The sequence below is a fragment of the Pantherophis guttatus genome, chromosome 16 (assembly GCF_059756535.1).
Source record: "Pantherophis guttatus breed Tessera chromosome 16, ASM5975653v1, whole genome shotgun sequence".
Lineage (NCBI taxonomy): Eukaryota > Metazoa > Chordata > Lepidosauria > Squamata > Colubridae > Pantherophis > Pantherophis guttatus.
In genome coordinates this window covers 5,508,788-5,524,740 of record NC_142078.1, presented here as the reverse complement: position 1 = coordinate 5,524,740, position 15,953 = coordinate 5,508,788, and the positions used below count along the sequence as shown (strand labels likewise).

General features: G+C 44.4%; 1 protein-coding gene across 1 annotated transcript; it reads left to right on the top strand.

Annotated features, from left to right (window-relative positions):
- Positions 1–767: 767 nt before the first annotated feature.
- On the top strand, positions 768–12,363 carry PTGES2 (prostaglandin E synthase 2). The gene is made up of 7 exons (XM_034438737.3): positions 768–1,666; positions 3,692–3,889; positions 5,368–5,423; positions 5,802–5,951; positions 7,189–7,389; positions 8,345–8,462; positions 10,893–12,363. Exons 1-7 carry the CDS (start codon positions 1,418–1,420, stop codon positions 11,031–11,033), a joined length of 1,113 nt encoding a protein of 370 aa, XP_034294628.2. The 5' UTR covers positions 768–1,417; the 3' UTR covers positions 11,034–12,363.
- The last annotated feature ends 3,590 nt before the right edge of the window (positions 12,364–15,953 follow it).

Sequence of the window (15,953 nt, the reverse complement as noted above, 5' to 3'; positions counted from 1 at the left end):
AATGCATAATAATAATGCATAAGAATGCATAATAATAATAATGCATAATAATAATAATGCATAATAATGCATAATAATAATGCATAATAATTATAACATTATATTATTTATATATAACATAAATTATTATTATAACATTTATAATAATAATTTATTTAAGCATTATTGTAAATGTTAAGATTGATTGGGTCAGGGATTTTCTGCCTTCAACTGTTGTGCCCTGACAATAAAGATTTGAATGGAATTGAATTAATTTAAGCATGACAGGCAGCAATGCCCTTAATCGCCTTCATAGTCACTGATGATGCACAGTAATAATCAATAGAATTTAATTGGGAGAAGCATTTAAGCATTTTTGTAATAATAATGTATTGTTGATAACAATAATTTATTTCAGCATTATTATAAATGTGAGATTGACTGGGTCAGGGATTTTCTGCCTTCAATTGTGCCCCATAATAAAGATTTGAATGGAATTGAATTAATTTAAGCATGAAAGGCAGCAATGCCCTTAATCACCTTCATAGTCATTGATGATGCACAATAATAATCAATTGGGAGAAGAGGGGGGGTAATTTGAGGGAGGAAGCACCCAGCAAACAAAAGATTTATTCACATCCCCCCTAATTTTTTTTTTTTTTAAATCCATGAAGGCCCATCAAGGACCCTTTTTTGTTAAAGGGGCGGTGAAATTAAGACTAGCCATTGACCTCCTTCCGAAGGTCGGCGCCTGCGCCTTTAAGAAACCCCGCCCCTTCGTTTGCTTTAAAGTTTATGGTCCTAGGCGAGGCCCGCCGGTCTGAAACGACGCGGGCGGGCGACATCAAATCTACCCTGCAGATGGAAGAATGCAAGCAAAAAAAAAAATTTAATGATAATAATTTTATTTCCCGAGAAGGGGGATAATCAAGGGAGGGAGGAAAAGGGGGGAAGCTTCTCCCTTCGAGGCCTCCTCCTTGCAAACCCGCTCGCTCGGCAAGCCTCCATCCCAAGCGGGCCGCGTTCACACGACACCCAGGTTTAGCACACCCGTGCAAAAACGGGGAAGCCTCGCCTTAGCGAAGGGAGGGGGGCTATTGCAGAGCACGCTTTGCATTAACCCCCCCTAAAAAAAAATCCCCAGGCGCAAAGGATCGACCCTCGGGCGCAAAAGAGCCGCTGAACGTGTGAATGCAAACGCGTGTCAAGCTTGCAATCCCCTCCCTCCCCCCCCCCCGACTCCGGTCGCTTTCCCGGGATGCATCTTGCGGGGAAAGGGATTTCTTTAAAACCCAACCGGAGTTTGCACGGATTGCAATCTCCTTGCGTGAGCAGGGGGTTGGACTAGACGACCTCCAGGGGTCCCTTGCAATTCTTGTGGCTATTACGGGTTTTCCCCAGGCGCCCGCCCGCCTCCCTCCTTGCAAAAAAGGCGAAGATGGCGTTGGCGCGGGTTGCATGCAACGGCTGGGCCGGCCTGGGGTGGAGGAGCGCGTGGCGGCTGCCCCGGGCCGGCTTCTCCTCCTCCTCCTCCTCCTCCGGGAGCTCGGGCCGTGGCTGGAGCTGGCCTCCCTCCAGGGTCTTGCTGGGGGCCGCCTTCGCGTTGGGAGCCGCGGTGGGCACCGGCCGGACATTGCACCGCCGCTTCGGAGCCCAGGAACAGCTGGCCGAGCAGCACCGGGACGGGGTAAAAAGCGAGGAAGAGGAGGCGCCGGGGGTGGGGGGGGTGGGATCGTTGCAATAATTGCAATTGCAACCGTCGTCGCAATCATTGCAATTGCAACCGTCGTTGCAATCATTGCAATTTGAATCATCGTTGCAACCATTGCAATTTGCACCGTCGTTGCAATCATTGCAATTGCAACCGTCGTTGCAATCATTGCAATTGCAACCGTCGTTGCAATCATTGCAATTTGAATCATCGTTGCAACCATTGCAATTTGCACCGTCGTTGCAATCATTGCAATTTGAATCATCGTTGCAATCATTGCAATTTGAACCGTCGTTGCAACCATTGCAATTGCAACCGTCGTCGCAATCATTGCAATTTGCAACCGTCGTTGCAATCATTGCAATTGCAACCGTCGTTGCAATCATTGCAATTTGAATCATCGTTGCAACCATTGCAATTTGCACCGTCGTTGCAATCATTGCAATTTGAATCATCGTTGCAACCATTGCAATTTGCACCGTCGTTGCAATCATTGCAATTTGAATCATCGTTGCAATCATTGCAATTTGAACCGTCGTTGCAACCATTGCAATTGCAACCGTCGTCGCAATCATTGCAATTTGCACCGTCGTTGCAATCATTGCAATTGCAACCGTCGTGGCAATCATTGCAATTTTTGCAACCATTGCAATACCCATCCGGGGAGGGGAGAGGAGGGGGGGATTGCAACTCCCATGGGGTGCAGCGGGTTGGGAGGGACCCTCCTGGGTACTTGGGGAGAGGGAGGATGGTGGGGGGGCTTCACCTTGCAACCTGGTGTCTCTTCCTAACCCCCCCCTTAAAAAAAAGCAGCCGCCCCAAAGGTGCCTTTTTAATTTAATTTTAATTTTAATATTTTTTTTTGCTGAGCTTTGCCACAAGGTTGAATCTCAAGCCCGGGGCCCCTTTTAAGCTGCCTTGGACTTCAACTCCCAGAATTCCCATGTGTTCAGGCAAGGCAGGCAGGCGGAGGAATTCTGGGAGTTGAAGTCCACAGGGCTTTAAAAAGATGGCCGGGGGCGAGAGAGTCTTGAATGCCAGCTAAAATCAGAGCCTTGCAGCGTTTTTTTGCAAAAGCAGAGCATTTGTAAAAAGGGTTTTTTTTAGGTTGGAATAGGGAAGGAGTAACTGGTGTGTGTGTGTGTGTGTGTGTGTGTATGTTTACTTTTCCCCCTGCCTTGTGTGTTTTCATTTGGGAAGGAATTGCCAGCAAATAGCCCGAAGCTGGATATATCTTGAATTCCCTTCTAGATACAACTTGTGTGTGTTTGTGTGTTTTCCCCCTGGGTTGTGTGTTTTCATTCTGGGAAGGAATTGTCAGCTGGATATATCTTGAATCGAGATCTAGATCTATTTATTTATTTTTTATTTTGATTTGATTTATATGCTGCCCTTCTCCGAAGACTCAGGGCGGCTTACAATGCATTAAGCAATAGCCTTCATACTTCTAGATCCAACTTGTGTGTTTTCCCCCTGGGTTGTGTGTTTTCATTCGGGGAAAGAATTGCCAACAAACAGCCCGAAGTTGGATGCATCTTGAATTCCCTTCTAGATTCAACTTGTGTGTGTGTGTGTGTGTTTTCTCTCTGGGTTGTGTGTTTTCATTCGGGGAAGGAATTGCCAGCAAATAGCCCGAAGCTGGAATATATCTTGAATTCCCTTCTAGATCCAACTTTGTGTTTATGTATGTGTGTGTGTTTTCCCCCTGGGTTGTGTGTTTTCATTTGGGGAAGGAATTGCCAGAAGTAGCCCGAAGCTGGATATATCTTGAATTCCCTTCTAGATCCAACTTGTGTGTGTGTGTGTTTTCCCCCTGGGTTGTGTGTTTTCATTCGGGAAGGAATTGCCAGCAAATAGGCCGAAGCTGGATATATCTTGAATTCCCTTCTAGATACAACTTGTGTGTGTGTGTGTTTTCCCCTTGGGTTGTGTGTTTTCATTCAGGGAAGAAATTGCCAGCAAATAGCCCGAAGCTGGAATATATCTTGAATTCCCTTCTAGATCCTGCCGGATAGCCATCTCCATCTGACGCTCTACCAGTATAAAACCTGTCCGTTCTGTAGCAAAGTCCGAGCTTTCCTGGATTATCACCGGCTGCCGTATGACATTGTGGAGGTGAACCCGGTCATGAGAAAAGAAATCAAGTTTTCCTCCTACAGAAAAGTCCCCATTCTCCTCATCGATACAGAAAGTGCTCTGGTGGGTTTCCAAGTTTGGCCTTTGTATCTATTGTATTTATTTACTTCGCCCTGGTTTGTTTTGGTTTTCAATTTTGTTGACTTTGAATAAATAGTACGATTATCGATTTCAATTTTCTTTTTTTCCCCCATCCGACAGAGGCAAATGTATTGTGTTTCTTTTTTTATTTTTGTGTCTCTATTGCTTAACGCATTGTAAGCCACCCTGAGTTTCCGGAGAAGGGCGGCATATAAATCAAATTAAAAATAAAAATAAAAATAAAAAAATAAAGACATTTACATGTACAGTCATTTCCATCATTTTTATTCATCTTTTCTTTTAACTTTCATTTTTTCATTTTTACTTTTTCGGGGCTGCTCCTTTACCCTTTACCTTTACTCCAACCTTTCTTCTTCTCTTCCCCTTCTCTTCCTTCCCCTCTCTCTTCTACTTCCTTCGTTCTTCCTCTCCTTCTCTTTCCTACTTCCCCTTCTCTTCCCCCACTCCTCTCTTCTTCCCCCTTCTCCTCTACTCCTCTTTCCCTTCCCTTTTCTTCCTCTCCTTTTCCCTTTCTTCTCCTCTCATCTTCCCCCCTTCTAACCTTCTCTACTCCTCTTTCCCTTCCCTTTTCTTCCTCTCCTTTTCCCTTTCTTCTTTCTCCTCTCCTCTCCTCTCCTCCCTTCTTCCCCCTTCTAGCCTTCTCCTCTGCTCCTCTTTCCCTTCCCTTTTCTTCCTCTCCTTTTCCCTTTCTTCTTTCTCCTCTTCTCTCCTCTCTTCTCCCTTCCTCTCTCTCTATTCCTTCCCCTCTCTCCTGTTGTTTCCCTTTTCAGTTCAATCTAAAGTGGTATTCGAGCAGCCTCGATTTCCTAATTATCTTTATTCTCATTTCAATTTCTTATTCAATTTCTTACTCAATTTTATTACATCATAATACCCAGATGATGTCAAGTAAAAGGAGAAAGTGGGGGGGGGGGAGGTAAAAGGGAAAAAAAGTGAGATATCATAAAAATGTACACAAATGTTTTTCTGGGGTTTTTGTTTTTTTCCACATTTCACCACGCTACGTTTAAATAAATTAACCCACGACGGTGTTAGAATAGATCAAAACGAAGCATTAAAGCTGAGCTAAGCGTGAGAAAGAGGTTTTGCATCGGGGGTGCTATTCACTTACTTTCCCTACCGGTTCGCAAATGTGAGCGTGCGTGCATCCATGCATGTGCCCGGCCTTCCGTGCATGCTCTTTGCTGGTGTGCAGGCCTTCCATGCATGCGGCCAGACACAAAAAAGTGCCTAAATAGGATGGCATAGAACTGGGGCCCGTGATTTCCGCTACCGGTTCGATTTCCGCTACCAGTTCGCTTTCCGCTACCGGTTTGATTTCCACTACCAGTTCGATTTCCGCTACCAGTTCGGGCGAACCGACCTGAACCAGCTGAATACCGCCTCCATTTTGCATTCTGGTATATAAATGCTTAACCGTTAATTCTCCTTTTTTCCAGCAACTGAACGATTCGTCCGTCATCATCAGCGCCATTAAAAGCCACCTTATATCCAGGTAAAAGATCATTTTTTTTCTGCCTTTCTTTTAGGGAGAGAAGGAAAATTCTTCCATTCTTCGCCTCTTATTCTCCTTCCCGCCAAATGAGTTGAGGTCTATATTTTCTATATTATCAGAGAGATATTTCTCTCTCTCGGCACAATGAGAATATATCTGCTGAAACAAAACTCCGCATTGGCGACAGGAAAGGCATCCGGCCAGTAAAACCCTCTGCTCCATTCAGTTGCCCGGACTCCACCCCGCAAAGGATTATGGGGTCGTTAAAAGAGGATGATCCATGTCGTATCCAGTGATTCTGGGCGGCTTACAACGTAACTGTTATTGTGAAAGAAGGATCTGAGCCTGCTTTGACGGGGACATAATCCTCTTTTCTAGGAAGAGCTTGGAAGAAATCGCCACTTACTACCCTTCCATAACAGCCACAAATAGCGAAGGGAAGGAGGTGGCCGAATTTGGGAACAAGTATTGGTTGATGCTGGACAGCAAGGAGTCTCTCTGCGTTTATCCTGTCGAGGAAGCAAGGAAGTAAGTTGGTCTCGCTCGGAGGGTTGTGGGTGTGTGTGTGGGGGGGAAGTTTGCAAAAATCTGGAGGAACCCGAAACCATCATGGCTTTAGATTTATCTTCCTGCCCAGATTGCTGTTAAAAGAAGTCCTGTCTATCTCTTTTTTTAATTTTCTTTTTTTGATGGGAGTATTGTTGACTATTGTATTGTCAACAGTATAATATTATTTATTATTTTATATGTTATATATAATATACATAATATAATGTTTTATTATATAATAAAATAATATTGTATTGTATTGGGGACGCAGTGGCTCAGTGGCTAAGACGCTGAACTTGTCGATCGAAAGGTCGGCAGTTCAGCGGTTCGAATCCCTAGTGCCGCGTAATGGGGTGAGCTCCCGGTGCTTGTCCCAGCTTCTGTCACTTAACAGCGGCCAGAAAACAGGGCAAAACTCACTTAACAACTGTCTCGCTTTGCCACAGGAATGTTGGGCTCTATCATGGTCGTACGTGTTCTGAACGAAAAAGCACAAAACAGAGTCTTGGTCCCGGCAAAACCTCTTTTGTTTACATGACTGTGAATTCCTATCAGTCACAGTCAGCAAGGCCTGGCAAACAGTCTTTCAGAGGAATACTTATCGACACAAACCTTATCTCGCTTGGAAAGCTGCCATGTCAATAGTTTCCAAAAGCAGTGCAAGGGAAATCTTGGCACAGAGTCTCTGGGATTCACGGACAGATCTTCCCACTCTTGAAACGAACGAACGAATTGTTTCCTGCAAAAGCCCACTCCCCATTCGCTCCTCTTTTGTTTCCTAAGGGAGGGGCCAATCACCTTCAAGGTGTGGCTTTACTCCCAAGTCGACCCTGCTTTCTTAGTTGTTCTTGTCTTCTGGCAGCTCACATTGGGAACGGGCTCCAGCTATTCCTCTGCCTCGCTGCTGTCTAGCTCCCTCTCTGCCTCCGACGCAGAGCCCTCATCTGAGCTTTTCCCAGCCCCCAGGACTGGCCCATGTTCCTCCCCAACCTCCTCACTGTCCAGTTTTGCTGGCCGCCGGCGGGCTACAACACTATGTCGACGAATGCCTGTAAATTTGGAGAGTGGGATGGGGAGAGGGGCTCCAGTTTTGGTATTTGGGTAGGTGAGGTTTTGGAAAAAGCTGGGTGGGTGCTGTCTCTCCCTCTTCCTGCTTGCTCCCCCCCCCCAACCCTCCCCCCCAGGGGGACTATCTCACTTCCTGCTTTTTTCCCAGGGAGGAAATGAAATGGCGGAAGTGGGTAGATGATCGGCTGGTCCATTTAATCTCTCCCAATGTTTACCGCACGCCAGGAGAAGCCCTGGCTTCCTTCGACTACATCGTACGGGAAGGGAAGTTTGGCCTGGTGGAAGGCTTTTTTGCCAAATACGTGGGAGCGGCTGCCATGTTCTTCGTAAGCAAGAGGTTGAAGAAAAGGTTGGTGCTCCCTGATGCTTCTGCAGGCCCAGGCTTTGGACTCCGGGAGGGTCTTCTGTACACTGAACCTGCAGATTAGTAGTGTTCAACTTAACCGCTTGAAGACCCGTGGACTTCAACTCCCAGAATTCCCCAGCCAGCCATGCTTCAATTCTGAGAATTGAAATCCATGGGCCTTAAAGTGGCCAAGGTTGGACACCCCAATACAGCCCCTAACCCAGTCCTTCCCAAACTTTTTCCTTCCTGTTGTGACCCAGGCCCACGTAGTTAATATTAAATGCAAAACAGTTCCAAAAAACAAACAGATTTTATTAAAAGAGCTGAGAATAAACTCATTCTCAGCTTATTCCAAATTAAATGAAAGCAAAGTCCTCAAAACACCATCCTTCAGTTTATCTCTGATCTTGAGATACTTAGGCAAACTGCCAAAGGCTTTTCTTGGCAACAGTTCAGGAACAACAAATCTCTCAATGGTTGTTTTCCAGGCAAAGAGGCCAAGAGCCGTTGCTGGTCTTTTAAGCCTTATGGGAGGGGCCAATCATCTCTTGGCCTTACTCCTGAGTCGTCCTTTTTGCTTGAGCTGCTCTTGCCTTCTGGCAGCTCTTCCCATACGTGCACTAGGAACAGGCTCCTCCTGTTCCTCTGCCTCTCTACTGTCAGCCTCTGGAGGCTCCGAAGTCCGCACCTCACTCCCTGATGGCCCTGGCCCCATCTCTGCCTCCGACGCAGAGCCCTCATCCAGGCCTTCCCCAGCCTCCAGGACTGGCCCATGTTCTTCCTCAGCCCCCTCGCTGTCCGACTCCCCTGCCAGCTCCGCAGGCTGCTGGCGGAACACAACACTTCCTTCCATGATGCCTGGGGGATTCTGGGAGTTGAAGTCCACGGGCCAAGGTTGGACACTTCTACTGTGAATAGAAGAACGGATCTCTCACGCGGATCTTTGCTTTCGATCCAGGCACCACATGCGGGACGATGTCCGGCAAGACTTGTACGAGGCGGTCAACGATTGGATGAAGGCTGTTGGCAAGCACCGGAAGTTCATGGGAGGAGACCATCCTAACCTTGCCGATTTGGTAAAGAGATGAAACCATGGTTGATTAAACCTGGGGGTGTCTTGGGGGTTCTTGGCACACACAAACAACGACCCTGGTTCCCCCGTTCGGCGCGTGCCCTTTGCTTTGCCCAATTGTTAATGAAATGCAGCCTCTCCATTCCCCGCTTTACCTGTTGAACTTCAGCTTTTTGAGACGGCTGAAGGCTGCGCTGGCGGAAATTTGCCGGGGCTGCAGGGAGGGCCAAATTCTAGAATTCAAGCAGGAGACCTGGTACCATTTCAGACAGGTGGCTGTCCAGTGATAGGCACACGCACAACTTCTGGAGGGAAGCCAGTGATTAATTAATTGTCCTGAAAGAACAATTAATCAGTGGAAGAACATCTGGAGGCTTCTTCTGGACTGGACTTCTTGACTTGGCCTCTTTCTGTCATTTTAACTGGACAGAAACCTATAACTAGAACCTGGCAGTGATACAGATACAAATGAACAGAGGTGGAAGGGACCTTGTAGGTTGCCTAGTCAACTCCCTGCCCAAGCAGGAGATCCTACACCAGGGGTGTAGAGGCCTGGTGGCTCAGCAGACTGATAGCATTGTGATTAACACCAGCTGCCTGCAATTACTGTAAGTTCGAATCTCACCACCCTTCCATCCTTTCTAAGGTAGGTAAATTGAGGACCCAGTTTGTGGGGGCAATAAGCTGACTTTGTATGAATATACAAAAGTATGAAGGCTATTGCTTAACGGATTGTAAGCCACCCTGAGTCTCCGGAGAAGGGCGGCATATAAATCAAATTAAAATAAAAAATAAATAAGTAAACCGATTGGTAAATAAATAAATAACCCCGATTGGGCTTATTATCAGGGGATGTCTTATTTTGGGGGAAGCAGGATAGATAGATAGATAGATAGATAGATAGATAGATAGATAGATAGATAGATAGATAGATGGATGATAGATAGGCAGGCAGGCAGGCAGATTAGATAGATTGGTAGATAGATGAAAGATGTTAAGTAGATAGATGATAGACATACTGTAGATATGATAGCTAGATGGACGAGATAAAAGATAGAATAGATTATAGGTAGATAAGTATATGATACATTAGACAGACAGACAGACAGACAGATAGATGGTAAGAGATAGATACATGATAGGTAGGTAGGTAGATAGATAAGGTAAGGGTGACAGCGTGGGATGGAGAAGTGGCCAGGGCAGAGACAGAGATACAGAGAGAGAGGGAGAGAGATACGTCAAAAGGATTTTGTGGTTCCCGGTGTTCTTTAACAACTGGTTCTCTACCCTAATGACCGGCCGAGTAGGCATGTCTAGGAGGGGATCATGTGACTGGTGGAAGTGAGTGACATCGAGTTGGCCACGCCCACCCAGGTTTTGTGGCTCCCGGTGTTTTCTTTTCTGTGGGAAATGGGTCCAAATGGCTCTTTGAGTGCTTAAGGTTGCAGACCCCTGTCCTACACCATTTCTGACCGATGGCAGTCCAGTCTCTTCTTGAAAGCTTCCAGTGATGAAGCTCCCACAACTTCTGAAGGCAACTTCTGTTCCATCGGTTGATTGAGTTATGTGATTGATGTGAGTTATGGTGGCATTCCTTGCCTAGACGATCCTGAGGTATGAAAAGTAGAATAGATGGAAGTCTATTTTGGCCTCAGGAGCCCCTCTTGTATTCTACAAATGCACAGCAGAGGCCAGAAGTTATGTCCCTTCTTCCTTTTGTTCCTTCTCGGTCCTAGGAGTGACACACCTCTCTTGGTCCTAGGAGACAACAACTCTTCTTACACATCTCACTTCGCCCAAATCATGTCTTTCAGAACCTCCGACGCTGGGACATCTTCTGGTTACATGAAAAATGAAGTGTGGCTTTTTGGTCCTGGGCCAAGAAGGTGGAAGTCTCCTCCCTTCTCGTTGGCCCTATAAATTAAGAGTTTAGTTTAGTTTACTTTATTGTCATTGCACCTCGTACTAACGAAATTAAATGCCATCTTCAGTGCACATTACAACTATGAAAATAAATCACAAACGCACATCCTTCTCATTCTACACACAATTGAATTGAAAACGCCTGATATTGAATGAATATTGCACTATACTGTAGAATTCAATATAGTTACTGCTCTGGGATAGCAGCTGTTTTTCAGCCTATTTGTCCTTGTTTTTATTATCCTGTACCGGCTGCCAGATGGTAATAGTTCAAAAAAAAAAAAAAGGGTGCCCAGGATGAGATGGATCTTTTAAGAATGTTTTGAATTTTTTTAAGCCAGTGGGAAAAGCTATAAAGCTCTTCCAAGGAGGGGAGAGGGTAACCAGTGACCCTCTGGGCAATGAATTTGACCCTCTGGAGCGCTGTCCTATCTGCCACTGTGCAGTTGGCAAACCGTACGCAGGTGCAGTAATGATTTTCCGCTTTTGTTTGTTTTTTCCCTCCACCCAGGCAGTCTACGGAGTCCTACGGGTCATGGAAGGTTTGGAGGCTTTTGGCGATGTGATGGAGCACACCAAGATCCAGCCTTGGTACCAACGCGTGGAGGATGCCATCGGGCAGGGGGAGGCTGCCAACTGGGCACGTTGCTGAGTCTCGGGGATCAAGGTTTTTTTGCCTTGCTTAGGAAGAGCTGTTTCGATTTAAAGCAGTGTAGTTCTGCGCATTGGAACCGGAATAGAACTAAAATCACGGAGAATCCCAAGCAGAAGAAGGAAGATACGGATTTATTTTGATTTTAGGGAAGAGGTTAGAAGAGCCAATAGGAGGCTGTGTTCTTTGGAGGCTGGATTTTGAGTTAAAAGCAACTACCTTTCGAAAACACGAAATTCAAGCCCGAATGGAAGGAAACGAATGCTCGGACGTTATTATGAAGCCTGTTTCTGCTCCAGGAAAGAAAACATTTCGAATTGTCCTTGCCAACGCTGCCTCGTGCCGGCTGAATTGTCATGTTAGTACCAGCTTACGAAAGGAAATGCTTGTTTTCCCGTGTTCGGTTTTAACGGTTATATATTCTGGGATGCCTGTTAAATCAGGATTGACTGGCATTGGAGGCAGGTTTTCTCTTCGAATTGCAATTCCTTGGGGTTTATTTTTATTTTTAGAAGCCTCCGAGTTGCTTATAGTTATAAGCACATACGATGCTTTTACAATATTACTGTACAGTTTTGAAGAGTGCAATAGTCTTATTTGGAGGGGACATCTCTTCTTCGGATTCAAATAGGAAGTTGGGAGTAGACATTTGGGGGAAAAGATATATAAGATCCTGTCCTAAGGAATTTTATGGAAAAAAACTCGGATTTAGCTAAGCTTAAAAAGTGAGTCCTTGGTACCAATGCCAGAATAGTTCAGGTGTGATTCCTGTGCACTATTATTAGCCTATAAATTTATTTACTGTGGCTATGATACATCAAGGGAACTTGTTCACGAATGAAATAACCTGCCACGTTGATATAGCTCTTACGTTTCAGAGTTTTAGAAGAGACATATTTAAGAATTGTCAACTGAAACGATTCTCATGAAATTATTATTATTTTGGTCAGGAGGAATTTGCAGTTACCCAACCAGCTGCCAAGCTGTTCCTGTTGTTGGTTTTAGTGAAACAGCTCTTTACTTACACATAAAATTTGAGAAGCAAATTGAGGCAAAATGAGTGATGGCTTTGTGTATGAAATAACAAATATAGGCTGATTTTTATTTTTTTTTTGAGAAATATAGTGAGATACAGATTTCTCAAGCTGGTTTTTTTGATCTGCCAGCAGAAGCCAGTCTCTTTTTGAGGCAGATTTTGAGGCAAAATAATAATAATAATAAAAAAATCCCTAAACCAGCTGTGTGATGTTCAGCTTAAGAGGCAAAACCTTCACAAAATTCTTCCAGCTCAGGAAAGCAAAAGTTACAATAAAATTATTATTTTTTTGGGCTGATGTGGCTTGGTATGTTTTCCTACTGCAATACATTTCTATGAAAATACCTAAATATTTTTTGGAGCCAAATCCCATAATGAGCTTTATGGGTGCTCCATAAGAATACTTTTTGTGCGTGAAAAGAGAGCCTTGGTAGTACAGTGGTTTAGTGCACCCTGTTATTAACACAGCTGCCTGCAATTACTGCAGGTTTGAATCTCGCCAGGCTCAAGGTTGACTCAGCCTTCCATCCTTGCTAAGGTAGGTGAAATGAGGACCCAGTTTGTGGGGGCAATAAGCTGACTTTGTATAAATATACAAAAGGATGAAGGCTATTGCTGAGCACATTGTAAGCCGCCCTGAGTCTTCGGAGAAGGGTGGCATATAAATCAAATTTTAAAAAAGCCAGGGGAAAAATAATGTAAATTTTATAAGGAAATGAATTGACGAGGAACCTTTTACACAAGTTTATAAACTCATGGCCTAATCCAGAAATGATCCTTTTTTAAAATTGTTTTCCCTCCCTTAGAACCCCCCTCCCCAAGTGTGTTACTGGGTGCAAAATGCCACTGTTTGCTCAATGATCATCACTTTGATCTCTGCTTGCACACCCATTAATACAAAAAGAAGGGATCAAGACACAGGTTTTCCTAGTGACACTTTTATTTCACTGAAACTTCTGCAGTGGGACTTAAAAGAGGAATAGATGGCCAGTCCATGGTAATGTGGGCAGAGGTATTTTAGGCTTGTAAAGCTCTATGCCAATTAAAGCTTCCCCCCCCCCCCAAGTAAAGTTCTTCTGGTCCTCGCAACAGCCAATGTTCTATGGCCCTCTCTAGGACTCCAGCTCCAAGCCAAAAGTCTAAATTTAAAGTGGAGTTTCTTTTAAAAGTTCTCCAGTGGTCATTGCTCTCATCCCAATTCTAGGACAGTCATGGTGAAACTGTTCAGCACCGAGTGCCCATGCTGGAGCACCGGGAACCCAAATGGCCACCTGGCTAGTGTGCGCACGCTGGCCAGTTGGTTTTTGGGGGTTCTAGCATGCGCATGTGCACCCACCAGCTGGTTTTTGTGGGTGCCAGAACACCAGAAAACGGCCCAGAAAACAGTCCAAAAATTGGCCCGACAAAGACCCCAAAGAATGTTGTTTTTTGGCAGGTTTTCAGGCCATTTTCCAGCGCCTGCAAAGACCAGCATGTGCATGCTGAAAACCAGCAGAGCAGCTGGCAACGGCGCATGTGCCCACACGTGCCATGGGTTTGCCATCACAGTTCTGCAGACTTCAGCTCCAAGCCAGAGGCTGAATTAAAGTGGAGAGAATTCTCTCTCTGGTCCTCCCAGTAGCTTCTCTCTGGTCCTTTCAACGTCTAGGACTTCAGCTTAGTGACTTATTCCCTTTCCTCAGGAATTGGACTTCAGCTTAAGCACCTAGTGACTTATTCCCTTTCCTCAGGAATTGGACTTCAGCTTAAGCACCTAGTGACTTATTCCCTTTCCTCAGGAATTGGACTTCAGCTTAAACACCTAGTGACTTATTCCCTTTCCTCAGGAATTGGACTTCAGCTTAAGCACCTAGTGACTTATTCCCTTTCCTCAGGAATTGGACTTCAGTTTAAGCACCTAGTGACTTATTCTCTTTCCTCAGGAATTGGACTTCAGCTTAAGCACCTAGTGACTTATTCCCTTTCCTCAGGAATTGGACTTCAGTTTAAGCACCTAGTGACTTATTCCCTTTCCTCAGGAATTGGACTTCAGCTTAAGCACCTAGTGACTTATTCCCTTTCCTCAGGAATTGGACTTCAGCTTAAGCACCTAGTGACTTATTCCCTTTCCTCAGGAATTGGACTTGCTGGGGTTACTCTTCCTTCTTCCTAGGCGTTGCTGCAGATGACCCACAGGTCTCTTCTTGGTGTTCAGCTCAAGAGCTTCCACTTCTCCAAGTCCTCCTCTAGTCTTCTGCCTTCCAGCCCTTCTTCCTCTGCTGTCTTCAGAGTCTTCCAGCCTTCCTTTCTGTTCCTTCTTCTGACTTCCAGCTCTTCTGAGGGGCAAAATGGCTCCTGCTGGCAGCTGCCCCCTTTATATACCATCTCTCCCCCCCCCATAGCCCCCCTCCCTGCCAAGCCAGCACTTACCTAATTGGTGGCCCAGCTTCAGACTCCTCTCCTCCATTGGCTCTCTTATCTGGCGAGACTATTGGTCCTTGTGCCCGCAGAAAGACCCAATAGCCACGTTGTTTGCCTGTGGTCTCTTCCCATTGGCTGAAAGCAAAAGGCTTTTCAACCCTCAGGGTTCATATAAAAGGGCGTTTGACCAGCAAAGTACCTCAGAAATGGTTATTAGATAGTTATTAGAAATGGTTATTAGATTAGACTAGAATATCTCTTGTTAGGTCAAAGATGCTTTTTCAACTCGATTTTGGGGGGTTTTCTTTGAAGATGTTTTGCTTCTCATCCCAAGAAGCTTCTTCAGCTCTATGTTAGAGCTCTATCTATATTATGGGTTTATTGACTGGACCATAAGTTTTTTTTTAAGGTTTTTTTTAAATATAAACATTCCATCTTCAACAGTGTATGGGTACAAATATCTGTGCAATAACCATCAAAATTTACAACATCATTCACTACATTGATATTCTCTAATCTTACAATTATAGTGTATTGAACAATTGAGCATAGTAAACTTATTCATTTTTCCCTCTTATTATCTAATAAGAATATAATAATCATAATACTATTATATTGTTTACTCTCTATTTTAACATTTTCTACTGTTCTTTAATCTCCTTTTATTTCCAACTTCCATTTTTATTCTCTAAAATAATTCCCATATCATATAATGTTCAGTTTGTTCTTTCTCTTTAATTGCCAGTGTTAATCTGTTCATTTCTGCACATTCTAATATTTTCCTAAATCACATTCTCATCAGTAGGGAGGATCTCTTCACTTTTCCAATTTTGTGCGAATACGATTCTTGCTGCAGTTAATACATGAATAATGAAATATGCGTTCTCTTTACTATAAGTTTCAGGTAACATTCCCCAACAAGAATATTTCTGGTTTTAAATCAGTGTGGCTTTATCATCTTTTCCAGCCATGTATGTATTTTTGTCCAGTATTTTTTTTTTGCTTCTACACATGTCCACCACATATGATAATAAGATGACTCGACCACATAGTTAAATATGGCAAGTTGTAAACCATAATCGGCTTACAGTGGATTTCCCTGTCATGTTGAACTCAAACCATCACAATCAGTTCTTGAACTTAAGGCTGTTTCTTCACAGGTCCATCGTCAGCACCCCCAAAGGAGCTGAGGGAGACATTTTATTGTAATTCTGATTAAAATTCCGCTTAAACCGCTACAAAGCCCTAATGCAGAACTGGCAAAGCCAGGTTTTGTGTTGATGATTTTGTGTGTCTTTTGGGGGTTTAATTGTACACGTTTAACACCGGTGAAGCCTCAAAACAAACAAACAAACACGCCTGAAGAACAATTTAAAAACACTGTGGGTGGAAAGGATCTGATGCTGAAGATATAATTTTATTTATTTTTAATTTATTAAATTCATATGCTGCCCATCTCGCCATCCAAAGCAATTCTGAGTGGC